At 45.5% G+C, this 26,754-nt stretch overlaps 1 protein-coding gene across 2 annotated transcripts in view; it reads left to right on the top strand.

Annotated features, from left to right (window-relative positions):
* COL4A6 (collagen type IV alpha 6 chain) overlaps positions 1-26,754 on the top strand; it is a 288,676-nt gene that overhangs the window by 253,709 nt on the left and 8,213 nt on the right. For both annotated transcript variants that reach the window (XM_036841076.1, XM_036841075.1), the window contains exons 21-37: positions 1,281-1,441; positions 1,913-2,092; positions 2,627-2,810; positions 8,201-8,272; positions 8,681-8,788; positions 9,677-9,898; positions 10,278-10,439; positions 12,076-12,246; positions 12,967-13,110; positions 13,558-13,683; positions 14,087-14,268; positions 16,215-16,278; positions 16,803-16,877; positions 17,391-17,498; positions 17,592-17,699; positions 18,282-18,353; positions 18,673-18,798. In XM_036841076.1, coding sequence (XP_036696971.1) covers positions 1,281-1,441; positions 1,913-2,092; positions 2,627-2,810; positions 8,201-8,272; positions 8,681-8,788; positions 9,677-9,898; positions 10,278-10,439; positions 12,076-12,246; positions 12,967-13,110; positions 13,558-13,683; positions 14,087-14,268; positions 16,215-16,278; positions 16,803-16,877; positions 17,391-17,498; positions 17,592-17,699; positions 18,282-18,353; positions 18,673-18,798 — 2,265 coding nt within the window. The remainder of the gene's footprint in view (positions 1-1,280; positions 1,442-1,912; positions 2,093-2,626; positions 2,811-8,200; positions 8,273-8,680; positions 8,789-9,676; positions 9,899-10,277; positions 10,440-12,075; positions 12,247-12,966; positions 13,111-13,557; positions 13,684-14,086; positions 14,269-16,214; positions 16,279-16,802; positions 16,878-17,390; positions 17,499-17,591; positions 17,700-18,281; positions 18,354-18,672; positions 18,799-26,754) is intronic.

Here is a 26,754-nt window from a genome sequence, read left to right as displayed (position 1 = left end):
CATACTCTGAGGGGCAGATGCTAAAGTGCAAATAAATCACTTCATTATAGTTCCAGCCCAGGGCAGGGTGGAGGAAGAGGTGAAAGTACTGGCTGAAGAGAGGTTTGGGTACACCTGGGGGTTTCAGGTACCTGGGATCTCTCCTATTCTCTCAAGGAATTTACAGCTCTCCTCAACCTCAGACAGAGAGGTTTTAACTCACTCCTCTCCTTTCTCATTGCCCTATCATAAAATGGCACTACCTAAGTATAGGAGCTAGTTCAGAAATTTTTGAAAGCCCCATCTCTACTTTTTAGATCCAGGGAAGATGGTTGAGAGCAAAGGATATTAAATTTCAAGTCTTGACCTAGGATGTCAACTTTGGCCCTTCCCTGACTCACTACAGAGCTGGTGTGCTTCTTGATACCATTCTCATACTTAAAAACAGGGCCAACTCTAATGCCTCCCCTCCTATATTCCCATGGGACCAGAAGGTTTTTTTTTTTTTTCCTCTCTCTAAGTCTGGAATAGTGATAGTGATTCTCAAGTGACTCACTGGACATGAGAATCACCTAGGGGAAATTACTACAAATTAGATTCTTGGATCTGGCCGCCTGAGAGTCTGATTGATCGGACCTGGGGTGAGGCCCAGCAAGCTGCCTTATAAACAAGCATCCCAGGTGACTAATGCAGGAGGTTCATGGATCACACTCGAGAAGTGATTATTTGGAGAACAGGCTGTTCTTTCAGAGTTTCAGGGATTATCGATTTTCTAAAGGTAGGAAGAGGCCCTTCAGGATCTTAGGGAAACTCAGAGTCACCTATGTTGATCCAAAGTCTCATTTCCTAGACCATAAGCATGGAAGGTATAAATGGCTGGGCTATAGTGCTAGTGACTCCTTGCTATCTCTTCAAAGATGCTTTGCTGAAATCTCTGTCATCAATTTATTTGGCATTTGTCTCTGTGTACAGAAGACAGGGGAAAGACATTTTGGTGAATAGGATGTTCGAGTGGCTTGGATTCCAGACTCTCAGTTGGTTAGTATAGGTCAGTGGTTCTCAACTCTGGCTGCACATTAGACTCGCTGATGGCTGGGCTCCACCCCAGAAGATTGAAATCCAAATCACTAGCACAGATGTACTTTGATGGAAAGTGAACCTAGTTCATTCGAGTCTGTTCTCTGCAGGCCTTCTGATTCCCTCCATGGAGTTGTTCAGGTCACAAATTACCACCGGCAGGTCTTCCTTCTTCTTGGAAAGATGGCCCACTTAGATTAATGTTGTCTTTTTTTTTCCTCCAGGGGACTCAGGTTTTTGTGCTTGTGATGGTGGTGTCCCAAACATTGGACCACCTGGGGAGCCAGGCCTGCCTGGGCCACCAGGTCTCCTGGGCCTTCCGGGCCTGAAAGGAACGAGAGGAGATCCAGGCTCTGGGGGTGCACAGGGCCCATCAGGGGATCCAGTAAGTCTTACCAAACTTTGGCCCTGAGGGAGCAAATGGGAGCTTTCAAATGCCCCTCACTCCTCACCAATCACTTTCCTAAAACACATAAAAGAAAGATGGAGATAAAGCAGACCTTCAAGGTTTTGATCCGCAATATGAAGAAGTCTATCTAGGTATCTTGAAAGTCCCTTTCTGCTTTAACCTACCTATGTTCCCTCCCTTCTTCCCTCCCTTCCTTCCACAAAATTATTTACATTTGCCTAGAACTGTGCCAGGCCCTGAAGACAAGGTTCCCATCCTCAAAGATTTCAAAATTTAGAAAGGGTAAGAAAATAAATGGGCAATTATAATCCAAGATGACGACATAATCCAGTGTCCAGAACTGCGCCAAAATGTACCCAAGGACCTGTTTTAGGTCAGACCTATGTGAGGTGCCAGAATCCTATGAAGTCTGCATCTCCTCATCATTCCCTTCTGTCTTTTTGTCAGGGTGTATTTGGGCCTCGAGGTCTGGCAGGCCCCAGAGGGAAGAAAGGGGAAGCGACTCTCAGTACGGGATCAGGGTTGCCAGGAGATCAGGGTGATCCTGGTCCCCAGGGGCTCCCTGGTGAGACAGGAGCCCCAGGCAAGGACGGAGTACCAGGTTTACCAGGCCTGCCAGGCTTTCAGGTAAGTGGATTGTTCCTGGGTAAATAGTGCTGTAAGTCCTCACACCTGACTTGGCAGGTGGGCGGGTGGGGAGTATCTGATGGTTACTTCCTGCCTCTGCCACTGCCACTTCTGGCTCTGTGCTTTTCCTTTCTGTAAAATAGGAATCGTTTTCTCAGAATGGGTCATTGGCTCACTTGATAAATGCTAGTGACAACTGACCACATCACTGAAAATGTTTCAGCTTCTCAGGAGCTTTCCCTTGCAAGTAATCCAGCTGCTTTCTATGACCGCCCCCCCCCCTACCAGAGTTGTCCTTCCCCCTCACCCCCACCAATCTAGAACCTTTTGCATTATCAGATCACTCAGGGTTGACGAGCTTCATTCCCATTAACTTGACTCAGAAGAATTGATTGAAAAACTAGAGTGACAGAGAATTTTAACCAAAAACTAAAACCCTGCTCATAGTGGTTAGGTGTTTCTTTCTTATGGTCAGAGGGCTCTCCAGATAAGTCTCTTAAGTCATGCTTTCATCCTTTCCTATGTGTTGTCTAGGGTGATGGTGGACAGGGCTTCCCAGGTGAAAAGGGGTTACCAGGACTTCCTGGTGAAAAAGGCCGCACTGGTCCAATTGGCCCCCCAGGAATTGGGCTACCAGGATCTTCTGGACCTCGTGGGCTTCCTGGAGATAAAGGAGTAGATGGATTCCCAGGGCAACCAGGCCCCCCCGGGATTCCAGGTGAGTCAGGGAATCAGATGGCTTTGGGCTTGGAAAACTGACTCCTTGAGGGTAGATATGACCCAGATGCGTGAAATGTGTCATAATACGGCTAACTGGAATCACTGCTTTGAAGCCTCTTGAGGGTTTTCATGTGGAAAAAGGATCATACTGTGGTACAGTTACACAGAACAATATAGATTTCAGCCCTACTAAGTGAAAAACTTCCTAACAGAGCAGTCTGAAAGTATAACAGAATGGCCTTGGGAGGTTATGAGCTCATAATCCCTGGAAGATTTCAAGCAGAAGCTGGATGACCATTTATTACAAGTGCCATGGAAGTAATGAGTGGAAATTGGACAAGGAAGGTATCCTCTAAGTTGTATGGTAATATCATCAGTAGGGAAGAACCTTTCCTTAATTCATGAGATCTCAGATTGAGAAGAGACCCTAGTTCTATCTAGTCCGATCTCCATTTCATACCTTAAATCCCTCCCATTTATATAGCTTCTCTTTCTACTTGAATTTTAGTAATTATAATGAGTGACAGCCCTGCTTATAGATTAAGGTACTATGCTATTAACTTGCCTTCTTGCATACAGCTAAAACAGTTCTTCATCCTAACTTCTATGTTTCCACAACTTCTGTGTTCCCATTAGTGGTACCACACTTCTTGTAGTCGTCTGAAGTTTGAAAACTTGAAATTCATCTCATATTCTTCATTTGCAATGCCTCTTATATTCTTCCCTTCTTCTTCTTGGTATTAAGCTCATTATCTCATGCCTAGCTAACACCTATATGCTTGTTGGAATAGATGGATGGATGGATGGATGGATAGAAGAATGACAACTTCCTAAGTAGTTTTTCATTTCCTATCTCTAGACTTTCCCCACTCAATTCCACTATGAAGACTGCTGCCAATTTAATAATCTGTAAAGTGCTGGTTCCATCATGTTACTCCCCTAGTCCAAAGCCACAAATGTTCTCTACTGAATAGAGGATAATGTTCAAACTCCTCAGCCTACAATTCAGAAGTCTCCAAACATGGACACAACCAACCTTTCTAACCTGATTTTATCTCATAATTCTTCATGATTAAAACAAAACAAAACACTAAGACAACAGTATCTTTCACTGTCCCCATAAACAATATATTCATTTCCAACTCCAACATGTTGCCCATGTTGCCTTTTTCTTGGATACTCTTCCTCCTTTCTCTATGTACTCACATCCCCATCCAACTTTCAGGGTTCGATATAGGCCCTAATTCTTCCACTAAGCTTTCTTATGACCCCTATAGTATGTCTTTGCCAGTTAGATTATATATTTCCTTCCATTAATGCTTTTACTTTTTCCAACTGCATTGTAAGCCTCTGGATACTAAGGAAGGTGAGTAATCCTTTTTAGTGTTTCTCAACCTGCCTAGTATAATGCAGTGTTCCACAGGAAACTAATATACATTTACAGAGGAAAGGACCTTTTCCATAACCAAGGAGCTTTTTCTTAGACCTATTTCTCCTCTTTCCACCTTGAAGAATTACAAAAAAAGAAGACAGATACCAGGTCTTGTCAAAATTTATTTCTTTTAAAATGTACTTTTGTGAATTGGTATAATAAGGATTACAGTACAAGTTAAAAATGGATGATTCAAGATTCTTAAACCCAAGTCAGTATTTCAGTCCAAGTCAGTATCCCTATTAAGGCTGTGAGGAATTTTGTCAAACAAAACCATTCGGCCTTTTGGAAGTCCTGGTGTCAGCTATAGCTTTGCTTCCAGCTCTGTTCCCAGAGACGTTACTCATGGTCATTCCACCGCCCCTCCGCCAATTGGGTCTTCATTCTAGTTCAACCCATTTTGCAGGCAACTAGGTTTTAAACTGACTTATATTAACATGGTGCCTATAAACTTAGACACGCTCAAATCTGGATATTATCAACATTCCAACTGCTTGGAAACAGAAGGAAGCCCACAGGAACATTTCTGTCCCAAACTTCACTATCCCTGGACCCAGAAAGTTCTCAGGAAACTAGTGATCTAGAAAGATATAGCCTGGAAGATGCCTTATGCAGAAAATGTTCTTGTTGCAATACCAAGACTTTCCAAAAAATTACTTCAATTAAGAGCATTAGCTTTCTTTTTCTCTCTACAGCCACCAAATATAACTCCTCAAACCTAGCTTTCTTTCCACACAATTGTAAAAACACTTAACCTGTGGGCCCTAAACATTTGCATTATGGCCATTACTGTTGCCATGAAAGATGAAGATGCTATTCCTAAATGTACTCACTCCAACTGGTGGTGGCTCAGGCTAGGACAACTACATTGCCAGGAAAGGGAATGAAGTCATCAGAAGCCTTTCAACCTAACAGTGTGAATTATTACAAATCCTGGGCAAGGAGACAACTGGCCGTTTCCAAAGAGGCTCTGATCCAGATGCTCATAGTAATCAATCACCCTGGTTATCACTGCAGCGGCCACTGTGTCCTTGATCCTGTGTGGATGCCAGCTTTCTCGACTCAGTCCAGACAGGGAATTTGATCAGTGGGCTACAGACAAGACTTCCCTTGGGCCTCAAGGAACTTCTGTCCCGGTTTAATTTTCTTCTTTACTTGTTTGGTCTAGGTGACTGCTGCTGCAGGGAGAAGGTTGGGCAAGGAGACTTAGACACAGAGGGAGGTGAGAGGTAGTTAGGTCTAGAGGTTCTCAAACACCAATGATGGAAACCGCGCCCCCCTTCCTTTTTGTTCACTTAATCTCAGACACTCACAATGGCCTGAGCACCACACTGGAGGCCCGGGCTGGGGAGGGGTGATCCTAAGGCTGGGGTGCAAAGACTCACGCTGACACCGCTGCAAAGTCTCCTTAGCACACCTCTCCTGGGAGGGAGGACAGAGGAAGTGGGCATGCAGTCTCTGCGAGGGGCTGGTCTCCTTCACTGTGCATGTTGATGGCTTGGCTGATCTCTTCCTTGAGCATCTTCATTTATGAACTTAACTGAGGCCATGACTTGCCTTGGGAGGTACCTGGAAGGAGCCACACATGTCTGATATTTATTCATTGGAACCAGAATCAACTGAGATGTTAGAATCTTGATAACCAGAGGTGCTTTTTTATTCTGAAGATGAATTTTGTCATTAATGGGGGAAATTCTGAATAACTAGGTCATTTGTTGCACTTATAAAAGAGAACATGGGTAGAGCTGGTTTCTGCTTTGTTGGGGAGAAGGCTCGGAATTCAGGGATGTAAAGTAAAAGACAGGAATGTAAAGTAAAAGAGTCAGATAGCAGTATGACTTGAAGTCCTTACCTTCTCACCATTTTGACCCTCTGCTTGCAATACACAAATGTGGTGTGTTGTACAGGACTGGTCTGAGGCAAAGGGAAGTATGTCCTTGATTTCCTCTGGGTTCTACTCATCTTCCCTTTTCTAAGTATTTTTCCTGCCCTGGAACCTTTCCAGATGCCAGTCCTTGGCCCCATCTTCTAAAGATTTTGTTTTGCTCTGGCTATCACAGGTGAAAAGAATCTATGAAACAGATATGATAAATTGAAGATGGATGGCTTCATGTTTGGACCTGGCCCAGAGATATTTGTATTTTATCCAGTTTGTTTTTTAAGACATAAAGCAATGGAACTACAATGTTTGACACATTAGAGTCAATCAGCTACTGAAATAGTTGGGGCAGGAGAGTTTTCTGCAGGGTCCCTCTCATGATACCATCTAGCGAGGCAGTTCTTCAGCCTAGTTCTTCAGCCTAGTCCAAAGCCGAGCACAGGACAGGCAGCCCTCTCCTCATGAAGCATCTCATCCATCATGAGATGCTTGCTCATAAAGCATATTTCCGCAGTAGGGAAATAGCCCTCCAAAATAGCTCCATCATTTCAACATCTGGCAGGATGGAGATGGGTATGACTACCTATGGAGGAAGATCAGGCTTGTGGCCATCTTTCCACCTGTGAAAATATAACTATAGGAGCCTGAGGTCTAGAGGGCAGAGAGTTGCTGCCCAGGCTGCAAAGTAGTGTCACTAACCTGACTGAGGTAGAATCCAGGGGATGGCCTTGCGGGAGCTCTTCTGAATACTCCTCTTTAAGTAAGATATTAAAACACTAGTATTCACTGAGCACATACCAGGGTGCCAGGCGCTGTGCTAAGTGCCGTTAACACTATTCCATATAATCCTCACAAGCGCCATATGATGTAAGTAGCTCCAGTTTTACACATGAGGCTCAGAGAGGTTGCGTATCTTGCTCATACGACTAGTTAGTAGCAGAACTACGATACAAGCTCAGCTCCGTCTGGCTTCAGAACCCAACCTCTTAACCAATACATTATACTGTTCAATTCCCAATTTTGATTTAGGACTAGAACAGGTGGGCTAAAATGCCATCAAGCCTTTAAATTGGAAAATGGAAGCGAGACTGGAGGAGGAATGCCAGCCAGTTCAGTAAGCAGTCTGAATCATAGGTTGTATACATATCTTTAAGAGATGCAATTTGTGATTTATTTTACGTACAGGCAAAAGCTATAGCAGTTTATTAGAACTGTGGACTCTGGCTTAAAGTAGATCTCAGGGGATTGTTTTAACGAATAGGCAAGACTGATTTTAATTAGCAATGTTTATAAATGGCATTTGAAGGAGCCAACTAACAATTTGTTCACTGGTATTTTATTAAACCTCCCCTCTGTGATCTTATAGACTCTTTATTTGCACTATGAGTGAGCAAGGAAGAATTTGCCAGGGAAGGGCTCCGCAGGTCAATTTCAATGTCTTGAATACTGAAATTGACTACCCCTTCTCCCTGAGTAGCAGAGTTGACAGTTTCAAATGAGGAGCTGAGGGAAGGATCACTGTCTGCCATGGCCAAGAGAGTGGCCTTCAGTGTTTACCTGGTACAGACATATGGGTCCATCTGACCAAGGACAATCAACAGGTTTCAGTAGATCTCAAATAACATGTGTCAAAAGAACCCAGTGGTTTGGGAAAAGCCTCATTCCAAGAAAAGAGCAGTCATCTGAACTTGAGGGGTGTTCTCTTCAAGCACTCCAATCTAGTGATGTGGGCATAATAATAACTAACACCAAGCACGCATCCTAGGGAGGGGCTCCCTCTGAAGGCAGGGTGAATAGGCAACTGCCGTTTGCTGCTATTCCTACACAACAGGAAACTTTGTTAGAATGAGATGTCCTGACTTGGACACTAGGGGCATTCTTATCTGTGAGAAATTGCACTAGGAGTAACTCCCAAGAGCTTCTGATGCTACGATTTTTCTGCATGGGCTCCCAGCTTCTGGGTGGGAAGAATAACTTAGCTGTTCCATTCGATGGAATGGGAGTAAAGGAGCATGCTAGGGGGAAATCGTCCCTGACTCAGGGGGTTCACCACCTGCTTACATGTTACCATTTACAGGTATCACCTTGCCTTGTATTATTCCTGGGCCATACGGTCCATCAGGATTCCCAGGAGCTCCCGGATTCCCAGGTATGGAATGAGGCCAGAAAAAGCCACTGAGCACACTTGTAAGGGCCATGCACCAAAGGAAGCTGAGGATAGCCCGGTAGCATTTGGGGATCCACATTCCTCCTGAGAGGGCGGCGTTGAGGATTGAGGAAATAGAATGGCTGCTAGAGAGGGCTGTGTGGGGAGGTGAGAATAAGAGAGGCTCTCCAAGAGCCTAGAATTTTTTTTTTTCGGCCGCACCGCGCAGCTCATTGGATCTTAGTTCCCTAACCAGGGATCGAACCCGCGCCCTCGGCAGTGAAAGCATGGAGTCCTAACCACTGGACCACCAGGGAATTCCCGAGACTAGGATTCTTGACTGGACATCACAAATCATAGCTAGCCACACCGACTTTCCTTTCCCCTTACCACTCACATTTGGGTTTTCAGGCCCTAACGGGGCCCGTGGCCTCCCTGGGACTCCAGGCCAGCCTGGATTGCGTGGAAATAAAGGAGAGCCCGGAAGTCCAGGATTGGTTCACCTCCCTGAATTGCCAGGTAAGAAAAGGAGCTTCTCCTCACCTGCTTCTCCTTTTGTGTGAGTGTGTGTAGCCATCCACCCACTGTAGGAAGTTAGGTTTGTGCTCTGGTGTAAGTGGGATGGTTTTGATTTCATACTCAGGCAAGAGAGCTTAGAGCTATAGAATGCCAGCATCTCAGAGCAATAAGGGCCATTTGTGATGAGCTGGGCCAACCCCTTCACCTTCAGAGGAGGAAACTGAGCCTCATATGGAAGGTGACTCACCTGAGATCACAAGGTCACTAGTGACAGAGCTAGGACTCTGCCACGTGGTCTGACTGCAAGTTCTATGGCAGTTTCCTGGATCAACTCCTTAAAGGAGTGCCTTGGCCCCTTGGCAGAGTTACTGATCAGAAGCTTTGGGGGCGGGCCCTGCAATCTGGCTTTTCCCAAGCACCCCTGCCCCAGGGGATTCTGACGCATGCTCCGTTTGAGAACCACCCCTGCTCTACGGCATGAGGCTCATCTTAGGCCACGTTCCCTCAGGCTTATCAGCGCTGCAGATCTGTCTGCCACCCAGAAAGAGGGAGGCATGACTTGGCAGGAGTTAGACAACTCCAGAAGAGACCAGGCCTTTGACAGGAGGTCCCGGGCGTAACCTGTGCTCTCTGGCCACTGTAGACTCCCCAGGAGCGGGTTGCTGAGCTCTGCCCGCTGAGCTACAGCCTCCTGCAGGGCACACGGGGCAGTCCCTGCCACTGGGCAAGTCTTCCCAGGACCAGAGACTCCTGACCTTTAAGGGAAGCGACACACATTACTAATATGTTAGCTTTTGTAGTAGGGAAAAAACCTGTGTCAGAGTCCTCTCCCCAAACCTGTCACTTCTAAACCTCCATGGCCTTTTATTTTTGCCTCTTTACATTTAGGATTTCCTGGACCTCGTGGAGAGAAGGGCTTGCCTGGGTTTCCTGGGCTCCCTGGAAAAGATGGCTTGCCTGGGAAAGTTGGCAGTCCCGGCTTACCAGGTCCCAAGGGAGCCCCTGGTGACATCATTGGTGCTGAAAACGGTGCTCCTGGGGAGCAAGGCCTGCAGGGACTGCCAGGGGGCAGAGGATTTCCTGGAGACTCTGGCCTTACAGGACCCAAGGGTGACTCTCTTTGCCCCACTTATTTGACAGTCTACAGAAAGCCTTTCAGTAACTGCTATACTTGCATGCATACCTGCATGACTCTGGGGTGATGGATTAATTAGGGACTTGAAATGAAAAGTCATTTTGTTCTGTCCTTCCCTTTGTGGAACTTTTTCTTAAATCACCTGCGTCCATTCTCCCGTCTTAGTAATTCCAGAAGTATCTATAATCCATAGTCAGATTTCTTGCAGAGCCTGTGATTAGCAACAAGGCTGGAGCTGATAAGACAGTGGCACGTAGGGTGCATCCTGGGCAGGCTCTTCGGCTGGAAGTTGGTTAGGTAATCGGTCCCTGCTATCAGTCCAGGCTGTAATTGTCTGGCCCTTCCTTTCCTTAGGTTTGCTTGGGAAGTCGGGCCTGCTCGGCCCCAAAGGTGAGCGGGGCAGCCCTGGAATACCAGGCCGTGCAGGACAGCTAGGCCCCCGGGGGTCTGGTGGTCTATTCGGCATCAAGGGCAAACCCGGCCTCCCAGGAGCACCAGGCTTTCCAGGCACTTCAGGTAGGTCCTTCGGAGGAGGAGCCCCATCTTGACAGACTTAACCTAAGCCCTCCCCTCCTCTCCCCGTCCAACCCGATGCCCTGAGGGGCAGTAGCAGCAGTGTGACAGGGTCAGAGCTGACAAGGAGACTGACTTTCCTGACCTCTCAAGTTTCACATCTCAAGTCACCCTCGCGGTGCCAAGCTGAACCGAAGGCTGCAGTTTAGCCTCCAAAATGTGACCCCCAAATATGATCATTCCCCGCCCCTCCGCCATGGCCTCAGTCCCCCTTTTCAGGCTTCAGCCTCCCTCCTGCCTTCCCGCCCTCCTTGTGCAGGTGGGCCTCGCCCCTGTCCACTGCCCTCGCTGGGGCCGGGCGAGGAGCTCAGGCAGAGAGGGTGACCGTGCTGGCAGCCTGCCTCGGGCCAGCAGGCCTCTGAGGACCCAGGGCCAAAGTGCCTTTCACTCCGCAGCGGGGCCTGACAGCCCCCGGTTCCAGCCTACTGTTTGCAGCTTGCCTTTTTCTCACACCCCCCTCGTCACCCTGCTGTCCGCCCCGACTCCCAGCCACGTGACTGAAGTTGAGTTTTTACGCAGCCATTAATATCTTTTTTACCCCCTTTGTCCTTCTGTGTTTCTGGGGTCTTCACATAGGCTGTCCAGGTGAGAAAACAGCACACAAGCTCACAGACTAACACTCCCACTAGCTTGGCCTCTTGGGGAATTATCTTACTATACACTATAACCTGGCTAGGCCAGGGGTCCCTGAACTCATGCTGTGGGGTTGGCCCCCATTGAATTTCCTTCCCTTGTTGTGGAATCCCCTTCACAGCCTCCCATTAGAATCCTGGGGCTCGCGGCTACTTGATGCTTTTCAATCCGTAGAGGGCCAAGTCAGCCATTCATTTAGGTCCTTGGGGGCCCAAATACCTCTGTCGTCACTGATTTAATCCTTTGGTTTTTTAATTTCCTTGCTTTGTACCTGAACATTCCACTTTGGCAGCAGCTCAGGAGGTTAATCCCATTGAGCAACTTAAAGCCTGGTGAAAGAAGTTTCAGAATACCTAGGATACCAGATGGGCCTTGGGGATTTCTACAGTACTTGGCACTAGGGGGTCTTTCAACCCTAATGCCAAGGAACTGGCTGACTTAACTGCTTGCATGAGGGATTAAAAGGGCAGCCCTGTATCCATGGCTCCCTGGGAGGCTGAAACAATGGCTTGGCTTTAACCTCTACTTCACCGATTGGCTCAGGAAACAGCCATTGTGGAGTGATTCAAACTGGAAGTACCAGGAAACTAGAGTCCAGTTGCCACCCTGGCTTCCCAGAGCTCCATTCAGAGGCTAAAGTGTGAACCACATTCAAAAAGGGGGAAGTTATCATCAGAAGGGGTTTGCTCCCCACCCCCCCGCCCCCGCCAGCTACAGTGCCATGTTGAAAGAAGTCGCCATTGGCGGGGCGCCCTGGGCGGTAGGTGCTAATGCTTCAGCCAACTAAGAACTCTGCCTGTTAGCAGCCTGCCTAAGCCATTGTTAAAGGGCAGTTTACAAACGCCAACAAGCCAACCAACCAGAAGCCATGGGAATGGGCAGCGGCCCAGATCTGGACAGAGTCTCACTTGACAGCTGTCCTGTGTTCTCTCCTGTACTGATTCAGGATATCCTGGAAAGAAAGGTCCAAGAGGCGATATAGGTCCCCCTGCATCAGCTGGAAAGAGAGGCCTGCCTGGGCTGAAAGGCCTTCCGGGATCTCCAGGGCTAATTGGCTTCCTGGGGAACTCCGGCTTGCCAGGGGCCACTGGACTGCCAGGCCTGCCAGGTCCGAAGGGTAAGTGAAGGTATCAGGAAGGCACCAGTGGGGGCCAAAAAGGAGCTGCCATGCTGCCCAGCTCGCCCCCTCCCTCCTGTCTGCCTGGGAAAGGGGAATGGGGAGGGAGGTGGGCAGGGCTTTTTCGGCAAGATAGTTGGACAAGGCTGGTTCTAAAGGAGGAACCCCACCCAAGGTGAGTCGCCTTCCCTGCCTGCTGGGTGGATCACTGGGCTGAATAGCATGGGCAGGGAGCCCAAGACAGGAACAGCCACACCAAGGTTACTCATTTGCACAACTTCTACCATAGAGCCTGATAGCTCTCAATTCCTGTGACTGTCCTGCTAGACACCAGAGGTTGGGCAGAGGGGGAAAGTGACTGGTCCAAGGTCACACAACTGGTTAGCAACAGCACCAGGCTAGAGCTCATCTCCCTGCCTCCTGGCCATAGGCTTTTTTTTTTTCCTCCTGTGCCAAACATGAGCTCTAACTTGGCAAATCATGAGAGGTACCCACCTCTTCTTTCCTTTCTGGTGCTTAGTACAATGTCCCTGTTCAGGGAAGCAGCATAACATGTACTGACTAAGAGCTTGGGCTTTGGGGTTAGAGAAACTTGGGTTTGAATCCCTTCTCTGCAACTTCCTAGCTGTGTGACTTTGGGTGAGTTAATTAACGTCTCTGAGCTTCCACTTTCTTATATGTCAAACAGGGGTAATAATAGAAGTTCTTGTTTCTCAACAGGTGAGAAGGGGTCTGTTGGACTGATAGGTTTTCCAGGGATTCCAGGTCTCCCTGGTATTCCTGGTGCAAGTGGATTAAAGGGAATTCCTGGGTCGGCGGGAAGAGTCGGACCATCTGGACAGGCTGGTAGCCCTGGTGTAAAAGGTGAGCTGGGGAATCGAATTCTGGAATTGCCACCCATGCTTCCCAAGGTACATTTTGTTTATCAACTTTGTCGTTCCTGTGGCTTATACCAACCCTGTGTTAGATAATAAGATTTGAGGTTTCTGAATGAAGTCCTTTTAAACCAAAAGACCTAATCACTCTGAGTTACTACTGCGTGTTAGAGGCCTGGACACACATTCCCGATGCTCAACGGAGAAGGGTTTTGAGTAAGGTCTAAAGTTGCAGGTGGACCTTGAGCTTGTCGAAGGAGGGAGAGGGCGTGCACATTAATGCAAAGTTGGGGAAACAGGGGCGGGGAAGAAGGTGGAAGAGCCCAGAAAGGGGGCCTGGGGTGGTGCGGGAAGAGCTGATATGAGCGGTCAGCCCGTGCCTGACCTCGTGTCTAAGCTCCGGCTCACACGGGTCTCATGATCTCCATCCCTGCAGGAGACAGAGGCGACCCGGGGCCAGTCGGAGTACCCAGCCCCAGACTTCCAGTGCTGAACCTCCACTTCACAGGAGACAAAGGCTCTCAGGGCTCAGCTGGATCCATCGGATTTCCTGGGCCCAGAGGTGCTGGGGCAGGGAATGGGCAGGAGAAATGCCCGAGACAGTTTTTAGGACCAAATTCAACTTCTTTCCTGAGAAAAGGCCCCACACAACAAGAACCCCCAGAGGCTGCCTTCCCTGGGCCTGAGGGGGGCCCGGGCTGTGAGCCTGCCAATTTTCATTGCCACTGTGGAGCTCCGTTTTTGAACCACGGGTGGCTGTATCCCTGGAAGGGCCTGGCAGACAGTGGGGATGGGCACTGAGTGGCTTTGCCAGTGGGGCACCTCCCTCTATCCCCACTCCTCCCCCTAAGCTAACCGTGCCCAAGCTTGCGCTTCGGCCGCCTGTGACCCAGGGCACCTGCACCCTGGGGAGCAGATTTTCTCTTGCCTAGAGTCTTTCCCCAAGACTTTTGCTTCTTTCCCAGGTGACAAAGGAGAGGCTGGCCGCCCCGGGCCACCAGGCTTGCCTGGAGCTCCTGGCTTCCCCAGCCTCATCAAGGGACTTAGTGGGAGACCAGGCACCCCTGGCTCCACAGGACTGCGGGGCTTACCCGGCCTGAAGGGGTCCCCTGGAATCACAGGTTTCCCAGGAATACCAGGGGAAAGTGTAAGTCTGCCCACATCCTTATCTCCCCACCAGGGAACGGCCTCCGTAGCAGGGGGATGTGTTCCTATTGCCCACCTTTCTGATGCCAGCCCACTTCCCAGCCCCCTCGCCCAGCTCCCTCCCCCAGCTCACCCCAGACAAGGCCCCTCCTTGAGTCTGCCAGGTCTTCTCACCCTTTCCCAAACATCCCCTCTTCCTTCCTGGGCCTTTTATCTTCCCCCACGTGGCAGAGCGTCCACCTAGAAATCACTGACTACCTGCCTGTCCTTCAGGCCCCAGCCCAGGCACCCGCCCCTCCAGGCATCCCTGAGCTCCCACCCCGCTGGCACCCTACACTCCTCACTGCTTACACTTATCCTAGTTGGTTCTGTGTGGGTCTGATTTCCTCAACGAGACTGTTAGGACTTGAGAACAAGAACCGCCTTGCATGCTTTTTTGTCTGCATCCCGCCGCCAGCATCCCACGTTGAGTTTGGGACAGCAGAAGAATTCGGTACAGACTATTTGATGTTTTGATTTCAGAAAGGTCTTTGCCAGTTGTTGCCTCTTGTGGAGACAACAAAGAATCAAAACCAGTTTCTCTGGGTTCTTAAAAGGTTGGGTGGTAGAGTAGGCTTAGCAATGAGAAGACGTAGGCTTGAATCTCAGCTCCATCACTCATTAGCTCTGTGATTTTGTGCGTATTGCTTAACTTGCCGGAGCCTCGCTTTTCTCATCTGTTAAAAATGGGAATCATTTTCAAACCTTCTTCAGACCATAGTGAGGGTTAAGTGAGCTGATGTGTATAAAGCAGTTACGTTGTATTTGGCACACGGTAGGCTCTGAATAAATAGTAGCAATAATAGTAGTAGTATTGAAGGGACTAATAAACTGGATCATAGGACACCTGTGTTCCCTGCAGACAAAGTCCCTGTCCTTTAAAAGTGTCAATCCAGCTTGTGGAGAGAAAACACCACACACACACACACACACACACACACAAACACACACACACACACACAAACACACACACACACACACACACACCTGAAGCAATTGCAAAAGAAACAATTCTCAACCTGCTACTTACACACTAGGAAGGATGGAATCAAAGTGGGACAGCATTCTGGGAGGGGTCCCAGCATGAGCAGAGGCTCAGAATGAGTAGCTACGGCAATATGCAGAAAAGGCCAGGTGAATGCAGGGCGTGTCCTGGGTCGTGGTCCAGTGACCAGAGTGACCCAAGTTGGACTCCTACCCAAGGCACTATGTAGCGTATGTCCTTACTGGGTACATCTCAAATGAATCAAAATCATACCAGACGCCAGGGGAAGAATTGTACCAATGGCAGCTGACACGCCCATTTCCCAGACTCAGATAGTGTGTTGGACATTAGCCAGTGAAGGCAGTTTTTCTTGTGAAAATCATGGAAATATTAGCCCAAATTCAGACTCCAGTACCTGTATGCATACAGCCCACTACCTGGTGGCAGAAAGACTCTGTTCCTTGTGGAACCCGCGGCAGAGAGCTAGCCCCACGTTAGTGAGGCCACGCTTGTTCTCGTGCATGATGGCTCCAGAGCTTTGGCATGGGCGGTGATAGCCAACTGTATGCAGAGCAGATCAAATGCCTGGCCTGACTGTTAGGTTGTGTATTTTCTAAGAGACTTGCTAGAACATTCACACCTTGATTTCCCAAGATACCAATTTTGATAGGCATTGGGAGGTTATGAATGACAAGACCAGGATTAATCTGTAGATCGAATCCCTCCCCTATAACCCGTAAATATGCATTTCCACCCCCTTGCTCATCACTTTCCCCTCTGCAGGATGCCCCCCACCTGTCTGCCCCTGCCACAGACTACTCAATGGACATCTCTCCAGCAGTGGCTCAGGGAAGGGAGGGGTAAGAGAGGGTGGGAGGCCCTGAGCGCTGGGCAGAACTACTGACTCCCGTCTTGCTTTGAAGGGTTCACAGGGTCTCAATGGAGCTCCCGGGCTCCCAGGAGCATCTGGTCTCCCAGGTTTAAAAGGTAAGGAGCATTTTCCCCTTTAATGCATTTTTCCAGAGCAAGGTGGATTTCTAACAGGCCCAGGGCTCTCCTTGGGGGAGAGACATTGTGTTTCGAGGAAAAGGAATCGATTTACATTTCCCCTTCGGCTGAACCCCCTTTGCAGTCTTTGTTCCTGAAAGATATACGACAAACAGTGGTTTGACCCAGCTGCCTTCCAGACTCAGCAGCAGAGGAGAACCTCAGCTCTAGACAGTCTCCCCTTCTGGTGATGTTTTAGGGCTCCTCCTCTCATCTTCTCTGCCCATACGGAGCCTAGTGATGTGTTTCCCAATGGAGATATGCTGCATGTAGCAGCATTTCATGCCAATAGTCTGGTAGCATCCCAGCCCTTCATTGGGGCATAAAAGCATAACCTTTTACCCGGTGGGTAACTGTGTCAAGGAGCCTCTCTGGCTATGATTTTTTTCCCTCAAAAGACCTATGTGCTGCAAATTGAGCTGTAGCTTCTCCTGACCACTTGAACAATGTCTTGATATCCCCAGGAGATCAAGGCCAGACACTTGGAATTTCTGGTAGCCCAGGACCCAAGGGACAACCTGGGGAGCCTGGTTTCAAAGGTAAGGCTACTGTACTTTTGTCTCCCATGTCTCACAGACTCCTCAAAACTGAGGATCGGAAGGAACTTTGGAGGCCAACCCCAAGTTCTGCAATTTCTATACAGTGCAGAAAAATTCCTACCTGACATGTATCCACTCAGACGCAGTCAACAGTTTTCCCAAGCAAACCAGCCTACTTTTCCTTCAAGACTCACAGACTTACGGGATAAGTCTAAGACCTTTAAGATAATGGTGTCCACCCCCTTAGTTTTTAGTTAAACTAAATACTTCATGAACATTTCCACCCACCGCTCCTACTGCTGGGAACACTCAGAACAAGTTTACTTACTTTTCAATTGGGAAGCATCTTTCAAATATGAAGACAGCTGTCACAATCCCTTTCAGAGTATCTTTGTTGGATCCAGCTCCCATGGCAACTCAAAATGGCTTCACCTTCCTGCTCCCACTCTCCCGTGGAGGAACACACTGCTTGAACTGTGGCCTGATCACTCTGCATTTTTCTTGATTTTGTAGGTGTGAAAGGAAAAGATGGACCAGTTGGTGATGTGGGTTTCCCAGGAAACAAAGGTGAAGATGGGAAAGTTGGTATTTCTGGAGATGTTGGCCTTCCTGCCTCCCCAGGTACCATGACTCATGACAACTTTACTCTGAAAAAGTTCAGATCAGCTTCAAGTCACAACCCCTTCTGAACTTGTGCCTTGTTTTCACTTTTAGGACTCCCTGGGGTCGCAGGCATGAGAGGAAATCCAGGGCTTCCAGGTTCTTCAGGCCACCCAGGGGCAGCTGGGCCCCTGGGACCCCTTGGCCTAATAGGAACCAAAGGTATGAGAGTTGGGAGTGGGCAGTGGGATAAAGGGTCCTTTCCTCAAAAAAAGGATGGCAACTACTTTTTCTTAGGAGAACCTAGCTGGGATTAAGCCGTATCCAGGGGAGTCATTGACTGGGTTTCATGAGGGATAACAGGAAAGGAGGAAGAAGAAGAAGAAAGGAGTGCAAACATGAATGGGAAGAGGAGAACATGGGATCCATGGAGAGCAGAGTTGGGAAGGAAGGTCGTTGCCTTGGCATATGTAGCCTTTTCCTGACTTAGAGATTGGGCAGCAAGTCTCTGGGCGCTGGCAACTCAAGGTCTTGGCATTGCCACTCTGATTTCTTCTTGAAGATACCTCATTATCTACCACCCTGCTCTTAAGCTATATTGGTCTCTAATAAGAGGCAGGAAGACTTAGGGTGGAGGGTGGAGACTAGGTGTAGTCCAGTCTCCCTTAGGGCATTAAATAATGCCTCAAGAGAGACCATGACCTTTGAAATGAGGACTTTGCAGTGCCCCTGGGGGCAGGACCTTTTGCTGACCCTTCATGATTCAGAGTTGCTGGAGCCATTTCTGATATTCTCTCCCCTCAGGTTTCCCTGGACTTCCTGGTTTACATGGACTGAATGGGCTGCCAGGAACCAAGGGAACCCATGGAACTCCAGGTAAGCAAGACCCTCAAAGGCAAAGAGGAGAGCACTCGCTCTTCCGGAAGCCTGACAGAGGCTGGCCTTGAGTTCTTGGCTGCGGTGTATCCCATATCCTTAGACTCCTAGGTCTCCTTGCCAGCCCCCAATTTGGGATGCCTTGATGTGGGGAGGAAGGAGGATGGGGTTCGTCCTTCTACCCGAACGAGCTCTCCTTCCTGTCATTTCAATCCTCAGCCTCCGGTGTCTGTCAAGCAGGCCCCCTGCAAGTGAGCTAGGCACAAAGGTCTCACCCCCACTGACTTCTGTCCCCGCATCTCTCTGCATCTCCTCCTAGGACCTAGTATAACCGGTGTGCCTGGGCCAGCTGGCCTGCCTGGTCCCAAAGGAGAAAAAGGTTCTCTAGGAATTGGCATCGGAGCTCCAGGAAAGCCAGGCATGAGAGGACCAAAAGGTAGCCGAGGTAAGTGAGCCCAAGTCAGGCTTGGCTGGGCAGCCAGGGCTGGGTTTCCTCGGGGCCACGCAGCTCACAAGGATGAGCGGTGCATATCTCTGCATCTCTGGGAATCTCAGAACCCAGTGGAACTGACTACCGACAAAAAGAGGGTAGGCTACACTTAGGGCTTTCCTGGGAAGGGGTGTCAGAGAGCAGTTCAGTGAGTACCCTCCCAGCCTCCAGGTTCCCTCCCACTCTCCCTTATTAACCTCAGGGCCTCCCTTTCTCACTTTGCCACAGCCTGAGTTTAATGGTCCTGAGGGACTGTGCTTATCCACATAGCGAGAGGTTTACCAGAAGTTCCTTGGTGTCCAGTGCGGTTGGCTGTCCCAGGGCCCTGGGACGACAGTGTGGCTGCTGGAAGGAGCCCAAGTCTAAGAGGATAAATGTCTCCCTAGGACAGGCACACAGCAAGCACTTGATTAGGATTTACTAGGTTTACTAGAAATCCAGTTTCGTCTTAATCTCGGCCCCTGACTCATCACATAGTCTGAAGTCCCTTTCTGAGCCCCCATTTCCCCACTTCTCAAATAGTGTGAATGAATTCTGATTTGTTAACTCTCCTTAGAAATGTTGTGGAGACGCATATACCTCCCACTCAACGTAGAACAAGAAATGAATTTAGTGTAGCATCACAGCTAAGAGTATGGGCTCTGAAGTCAGACTGCTGGATTCAAATTCCAGCTCTTCCTCTCACTAGCTACATGACCTTGAACAAGGAAGTTACTTGCCCCTCCACCCCAAAGGAACGTGGGTTTCCTTTTCCATAAAAGGTGAATAAGAGAATCTACCCCATAGGTTTGGTGAGGAATCAATGAGGAGTGAGGTAATGTATATGGAATCACTTAGCACAGTGCATGGCACATAGTAGTTGGTCAAGAAACACTGGCCATTCTACCATCACATGTTACCTGGGGAAATCATGTTTTCAAAATGTTCTGTTCCTTATAGTTCTGGGGCCTGATGTCCCACCACATTATTTTATGTGTTTATGTGCATGTGTGTGTAGGTTTTCTAGGAACTATATTCATGCATTAATTCATTTCCAGTTGCATTTTATATTGGGGCATCTGCTATCTCTGTGTTTACTCTTTCCTTTGTCTGGACCAACCTGTACTTTTCTGAAAGCCAGCAGCTTCTTCAGAGTGAGGCCTCCAACAGGGTCTGAGCCTGTAGGGAGGTTGTGTGGCTTCTTTGGCAGGAGATAGAGAAGAAGGGTCCTGGGTTGAAGCACAGGCATGATGCCTTTTCTGTTTTTAAACCTTGACTAAGAATTCCTGGTCATTAAATTATTCATTGCATTTGGCTATCTGAGGTAATAAAATCACAATTACAAGTGCAGTAAACAGCACATGTCAAGGTGGATATATTTCAGGCACATAATGGCGACAGGGAAGAAAAGGAAGTTGCAGAGGAATACATTTGGTATGACTCCAACCAATGTTTTTTAGGGATACAAATATGCATGGTCAAACTGTGATGAAAAGGGAATGATGAACACAAACTTCAGGAGTGGTTGCCTCTGGGAGGGAGGGAAGGTGGTGGAATCTGTGAAGGGCATGCAAAGAAATTCAAAGGTATCGCTATCTTCTTTTCCTTAAATTGGGTGGTAGGAACACAGATGTTCATTGTATCTGGATGATTTTTTTACATACGATTTATAAATATTCTTCTGTTCTTCTCAATATCTAATTAAAACAATTTGTTTTAAAAGAATATAGGAAATTCCAACAGGAACAGGATCTCTGATTTGATTATAGAAATCAGTGTACAATGAAGATGTACCCCCAAGAAAATTTCCTAGGACCAATCCCCATCCCTACAATACCTTCATCTAAATAACATTAAATTAGGCCAACCATTTTCGTATTTGCGCTAAATATTGAGAGGCTGCATTAGTATATTGGAGGGTTTTTTTTAGGTCTCTGACAATGGAATGAGTTGGGAAAACATGCCATCTTGCATTTTCATGTGATCATTTACAGTGTCTCATTCCTTCTACCCACCACCAGTCCCTCCCATAAGGAAACTTGCACAAGCCTCTTAGATAGCCTCATCCACCAGAGGGCAGACAGCAGAAGCAAGAAGAAATACAATCCTGCAGCCTGTGGAACAAAAACCACATTCACAGAAAGATAGACAAGATGAAAAGGCAGAGGGCTATGTACCAGATTAAGGAACAAGATCAAACCCCAGAAAAACAACTAAACGAAGTAGAGATAGGCAACATTCCAGAAAAAGAGTTCAGAATAATGATACTGAAGATGATCCAGAACCTCGGAAAAAGAATGGAGGCAAAGATCGAGAAGATGCAAGAAATGTTTAACAAAGACTTAGAAGAATTAAAGAACAAACAAACAGAGATGAACAATACAATAACTGAAATGAAAACTACACTAGAAGGAATCAAGAGCAGAATAACTGAGGCAGAAGAACGGATAAGTGACCTGGAAGACAGAATGGTGGAATTCACTGCTGTGGAACAGAATAAAGAAAAAAGAATGAAAAGAAATGAAGACAGCCTAAGAGACCTCTGGGGCAACATTAAACACAACAACATTCACACTATACAGGTCCCAGAAGGAGAAGAGAGAGAGACAGGACCCGAGAAAATATTTGAAGAGATTACAGTCAAAAACTTCCCTAACATGGGAAAGGAAATAGCCACCCAAGTCCAGGAAGCGCAGAGAGTCCCATACAGGATAAACCCAAGGAGAAACACGCCAAGACACATAGTAATCAAACTGGCAGAAATTGAAGACAAAGAAAAATTATTGAAAGCAGCAAGGGAAAATGACAAATAACATACAAGGGAACTCCCATAAGATTAACAGCTGATTTCTCAGCAGAAACTCTACAAGCCAGAAGGGAGTGGCATGATATACTTAAAGTGATGAAAGGGAAGAACCTACAACCAAGATTACTCTAGCCAGCAAGGATCTCATTCAGATTCAATGGAGAAATCAAAAGCTTTACAGACAAGCAAAAGCTAAGAGAATTCAGCACCACAAAACCAGCTCTACAACAAATGCTAAAGGAATTTCTCTAAGTGGGAAACACAAGAGAAGAAAAGGACCTACAAAAACAAACCCCAAACAATTAAGAAAATGGTCATAGGAACATACATATTGATAATTACCTTAAACGTGAATGGATTCAAAGCTCCAACCAAAAGACATAGACTGGCTGAATGGATACACAAACAAGACCCATATATATGCTGTCTACAAGAGACCCACTTTAGACCTAGGGACACATACAGACTGAAAGTGAGGGGATGGAAGAAGATATTCCATGCAAATGGAAATCAAAAGAAAGCTGGAGTAGCAATTCTCATATCAGATAAAATAGACTTTAAAATAAAGAATGTTACAAGAGACAAGGAAGGACACTACATAATGATCAAGGGATCAATCCAAGAAGAAGATATAACAATTATAAATATATATGCACCCAACATAGGAGCACCTCAGTACATAAGGCAACTGCTAACAGCTATAAAACAGGAAATCGACAGTAACACAATAATAGTGGGGGACTTTAACACCTCATTTACACCAGTGGACAGATCATCCAAAATGAAAATAAATAAGGAAACAGAAGCTTTAAATGACACAATAGACCAGATAGATTTAATTGATATTTATAGGACATTCCATCCAAAAACAGCAGATTACACTTTCTTCTCAAGTGCACACGGAACCTTCTCCAGGATAGATCACATCTTGGGTCACAAATCAAGCCTCAGTAAACTTAAGAAAATTGAAATCATATCAAGCATCTTTTCTGACCACAACGTTATGAGATTAGAAATGAATTACAGGGAAAAAAAGTAAAAAACACAAACACGTGGAGGCTAAACAATACGTTACTAAATAACCAAGAGTTCACTGAAGAAATCAAAGAGGAAATCAAAAACTACCTAGAGACAAATGACAATGAAAACACAATGATCCAAATCCTATGGGATGCAGCAAAAGCAGTTCTAAGAGGGAAGTTTATAGCTATATAAGCCTACCTCAAGAAACAAGAAAAATCTCAAATAAACAATCTAACCTTACACCTAAAGGAACTAGAGAAAGAAGAACAAACAAAACCCAAAGTTAGCAGAAGGAAAGAAATCATAAAGATCAGAGCAGAAATAAATGAAATAGAAACAAAGAAAATAATAGCAAAGATCAATAAAACTAAAAGCTGGTTCTTTGAGAAGATAAACAAAATTGATAAGCCATTAGCCAGACTCATCAAGAAAAAGAGGGAGAGGACTCAGATCAATAAAATTAGAAATGAAAAAGGAGAAGTTACAACAGACACCGCAGAAATACAAAGCATCCTGAGAGACTACTACCAGCAACTGTATGCCAATAAAATGGACAACCTGGAAGAAATGGACAAATTCTTAGAAAGGTATAACCTTCCAAGACTGAACCAGGAAGAAACAGAAAATATGAACAGACCAATCACAAGTAATGAAATTGAAACTGTGATTAAAAATCTTCCAACAAACAAAAGTCCAGGACCAGATGGCTTCACAGGTGAATTCTATCAAACATTTAGAGAAGAGCTAACACCCATCCTTCTCAAACTCTTCCAAAAAATTGCAGAGGAAGGAACACTCCCAAACTCATTCTATGAGGCCAACATCACCCTGATACCAAAACCAGAGAAAGATACTACACAAAAAGAAAATTACAGACCAATATCACTGATGAATATAGATGCAAAAATCCTCAACAAAATACTGCAAACAGAATCCAACAACACATTAAAAGGATCATACACCACGATCAAGTAGGATGTATCCCAGGGATGCAAGGATTCTTCAGTATATGCAAATCAATCAATGTGATACACCATATTAACAAATTGAAGGAGAAAAACCATATGATCATCTCAGTAGATGCAGAAAAAGCTTTTGACAAAATTCAACACCCATTTATGATAAAAACTCTCCAGAAAGTGGGCATAGAGGGAACCTACCTCAACATAATAAAGGCCATATACGACAGACCCACAGCAAACATCATTCTCAATGGTGAAAAACTGAAGGCATTTCCTCTAAGATCAGGAACAAGACAAGGATGTCCACTCTCACCACTATTATTCAACATAGTTTTGGAAGTCCTATCCACGGCAATCAGAGAAGAAAAAGAAATAAAAGGAATACAAATTGGAAAAGAAGAAGTATAACTGTCACTGTTTGCAGATGACATGATACTATACATAGAGAATCCTAAAGATGCCACCAGAAAACTATTAGAGCTAATCAATGAATTTGGTAAAGTTGCGGGATACAAAATTAATGCACGGAAATCTCTTGCGTTCCTATACACTAATGATGGAAAAATCTAAAAGAGAAATTAAGCAAACACTCCCATTTACCATTGCAACAAAAAGAATAAAATACCTAGGAATAAACCTACCTAGGGAGACAAAGACCTGTATGCAGAGAACTGTAAGACACTGATGAAAGAAATTAAAGATGATACCAACAGATGGAGAGATATACCATGTTCTTGGATTGGAGGAATCATTTTGTGAAAATGACTATACTACCCAAAGCAATCTACAGATTCAATGCAATCCCTATCAAATTACCAATGGCATTTTTTACAGAACTAGAACAAAAAATCTTAAAATTTGTATGGAGACACAAAAGACCCTGAATAGCCAAAGCAGTCTTGAGGGAAAAAAACAGAGCTGAAGGAATCAGACTCCCTGACTTCAGTCTATACTACAAAGCTACAGTAATCAAGACAATATAGTACTGGCACAAAAACAGAAACATAGATCAATGGAACAAGATAGAAAGCCCAGAGATAAACCCACGCACCTATGGTCAACTAATGTATGACAAAGGAGGCAAGGATATACAATGGAGAAAAGACAGCCTCTTCAATAAGTGGTGCTGGGAAAACTGGACACCTACATGTAAAAGAATGAAATTAGAACACTTTCTAACACCATACACAAAAATAAACTCAAAATGGATTAAAGACCTAAATGTAAGGCCAGACACTATAAAACTCTTAGAGGAAAACATAAGCAGAACACTCTATGACATAAATCACAGCAAGATCCTTTTTGACCCACCTCTAGAGAAATGGAAGTAAAAACAAAAATAAACAAATGGGACCTAATGAAACTTAAAAGCTCTTGCACAGCAAAGGAAACCATAAACAAGACGAAAAGACAACCCTCAGAATGGGAAAAAATATTTGCAAACGAATCAACGGACAAAGGATTAATCTCCAAAATATACAAACAGCCCATGCAGCTCAATATTAAAAAAACAAACAACCCAATCCAAAAATGGGCAGAAGACCTAAATAGACATTTCTCCAAAGAAGATATACAGATTGCCAACAAACACATGAAAGAATGCTCAACATCATTAATCATTAGAGAAATGCAAATCAAAACTACAATGAGATATCATCTCACACCAGTCAGAATGGCCATCATCAAAAAATCTACAAATAATAAATGCTGGAGAGGGTGTGGAGAAAAGGGAACCCTCTTGCACTGTTGGTGGGAATGTAAATTGATACAGCCACTATGGAGAACAGTATGGAGGTTCCTTAAAAAAACTAAAAATAGAATTACCATATGATCCAGCAATCCCACTACTGGGCATATACCCAGAGAAAACCATAATTCAGAAAGACAAATGCACCCCAATGTTCATTGCAGCACTGTTTACATTAGCCAGGTCATGGAAGCAACCTAAATGCCCATCGACAGACGAATGGATAAAGAAGAGGTGGTACATATATACAATGGAATATTACTCAGCCATAAAAAGGAACGAAATTTAGTCATTTGTAGAGACGTGGATGGATCTAGAGACTGTCATACAGAGTGAAGTAAGTCAGAAAGAGAAAAACAAATATCGTATATTAACGCATATATGTGGCACCTAGAAAAATGGTACAGATGAACCAGTTTGCAGAGCAGAAATAGAGACACAGATGTAGAGAACAAACGTATGGACACCAAGGGGGGGAAAGCGGTGGGGAATGGGGGTGGTGGTGTGATGAATTGGGTGATTGGGATTGACATGTATACACTGATGTGTATTAAATGGATGACTAATAAGAATCTGCTGTTTAAAAAAATAAATAAAATTAAATTAAAAAATTTAAAAAAAAAAGTCTCAATCTTAAATACTTGAGCTTTTTTTTTTTTTTTTTACTACTTGAGGTCAGTAGTACCTTTATTTCAGGTTTAATGATATATTGGTGTAATTATAAAATCAAGAAACAGGTGAAAAGAGAAGGAGGCTCCAAATATTGCCATGGAAACAGACATTTTTACAATCCATGTGCTGTCCACACTTACTCTACTATATGTGGTGTCTTGTTTGTTGGTTTTGCATAATTTCAGCACATATATATGTATAGATATATGAAGTTATATTTTCAGGACAAAAATACAATGTGTCTCTCTTCCGATTTTTACCTTTGTGAAAAAGAAAAATACTTCAAAGATTCATCAAGACATAACTGACAATGCTAAAAGTAGCACCAAGTGGTTTTGCAACTAGTTTTGCTCTTTGTTTTTCCTTTGTTTCTTTTCCAGACTTCTAATAAGTGGAAACTTTTCTTTAAATTTATTTTTTCCTCCTTTATATTTCCTCAGTATTCAATTAATCAATGAGCTGTTAAAGACACCCAAATTAACCAATCTGCCATCTTTCTTTACAAATTATCATGGATTTACTATTTCTTAGCAAAATATGAGAAATTCAACATGAATATTTTCAGCTTTTCTTGTCAGAAAAATAAAATTCAACATCCTATTTTGGGATTTTCTTGTCACAAACAAGAATCTCAACCACCAAAACAGTTTGTCAACCAATTCGAATCTATTCCTCTTCATTTGACTATCTTTTAGAATATACCAAAGTAATAAATACATTTC

This window comes from Balaenoptera musculus, chromosome X (assembly GCF_009873245.2).
Source record: "Balaenoptera musculus isolate JJ_BM4_2016_0621 chromosome X, mBalMus1.pri.v3, whole genome shotgun sequence".
In the NCBI taxonomy this organism is placed as follows: Eukaryota; Metazoa; Chordata; class Mammalia; order Artiodactyla; family Balaenopteridae; genus Balaenoptera; species Balaenoptera musculus.
This window is presented reverse-complemented; position numbering and strand designations above follow the sequence as displayed.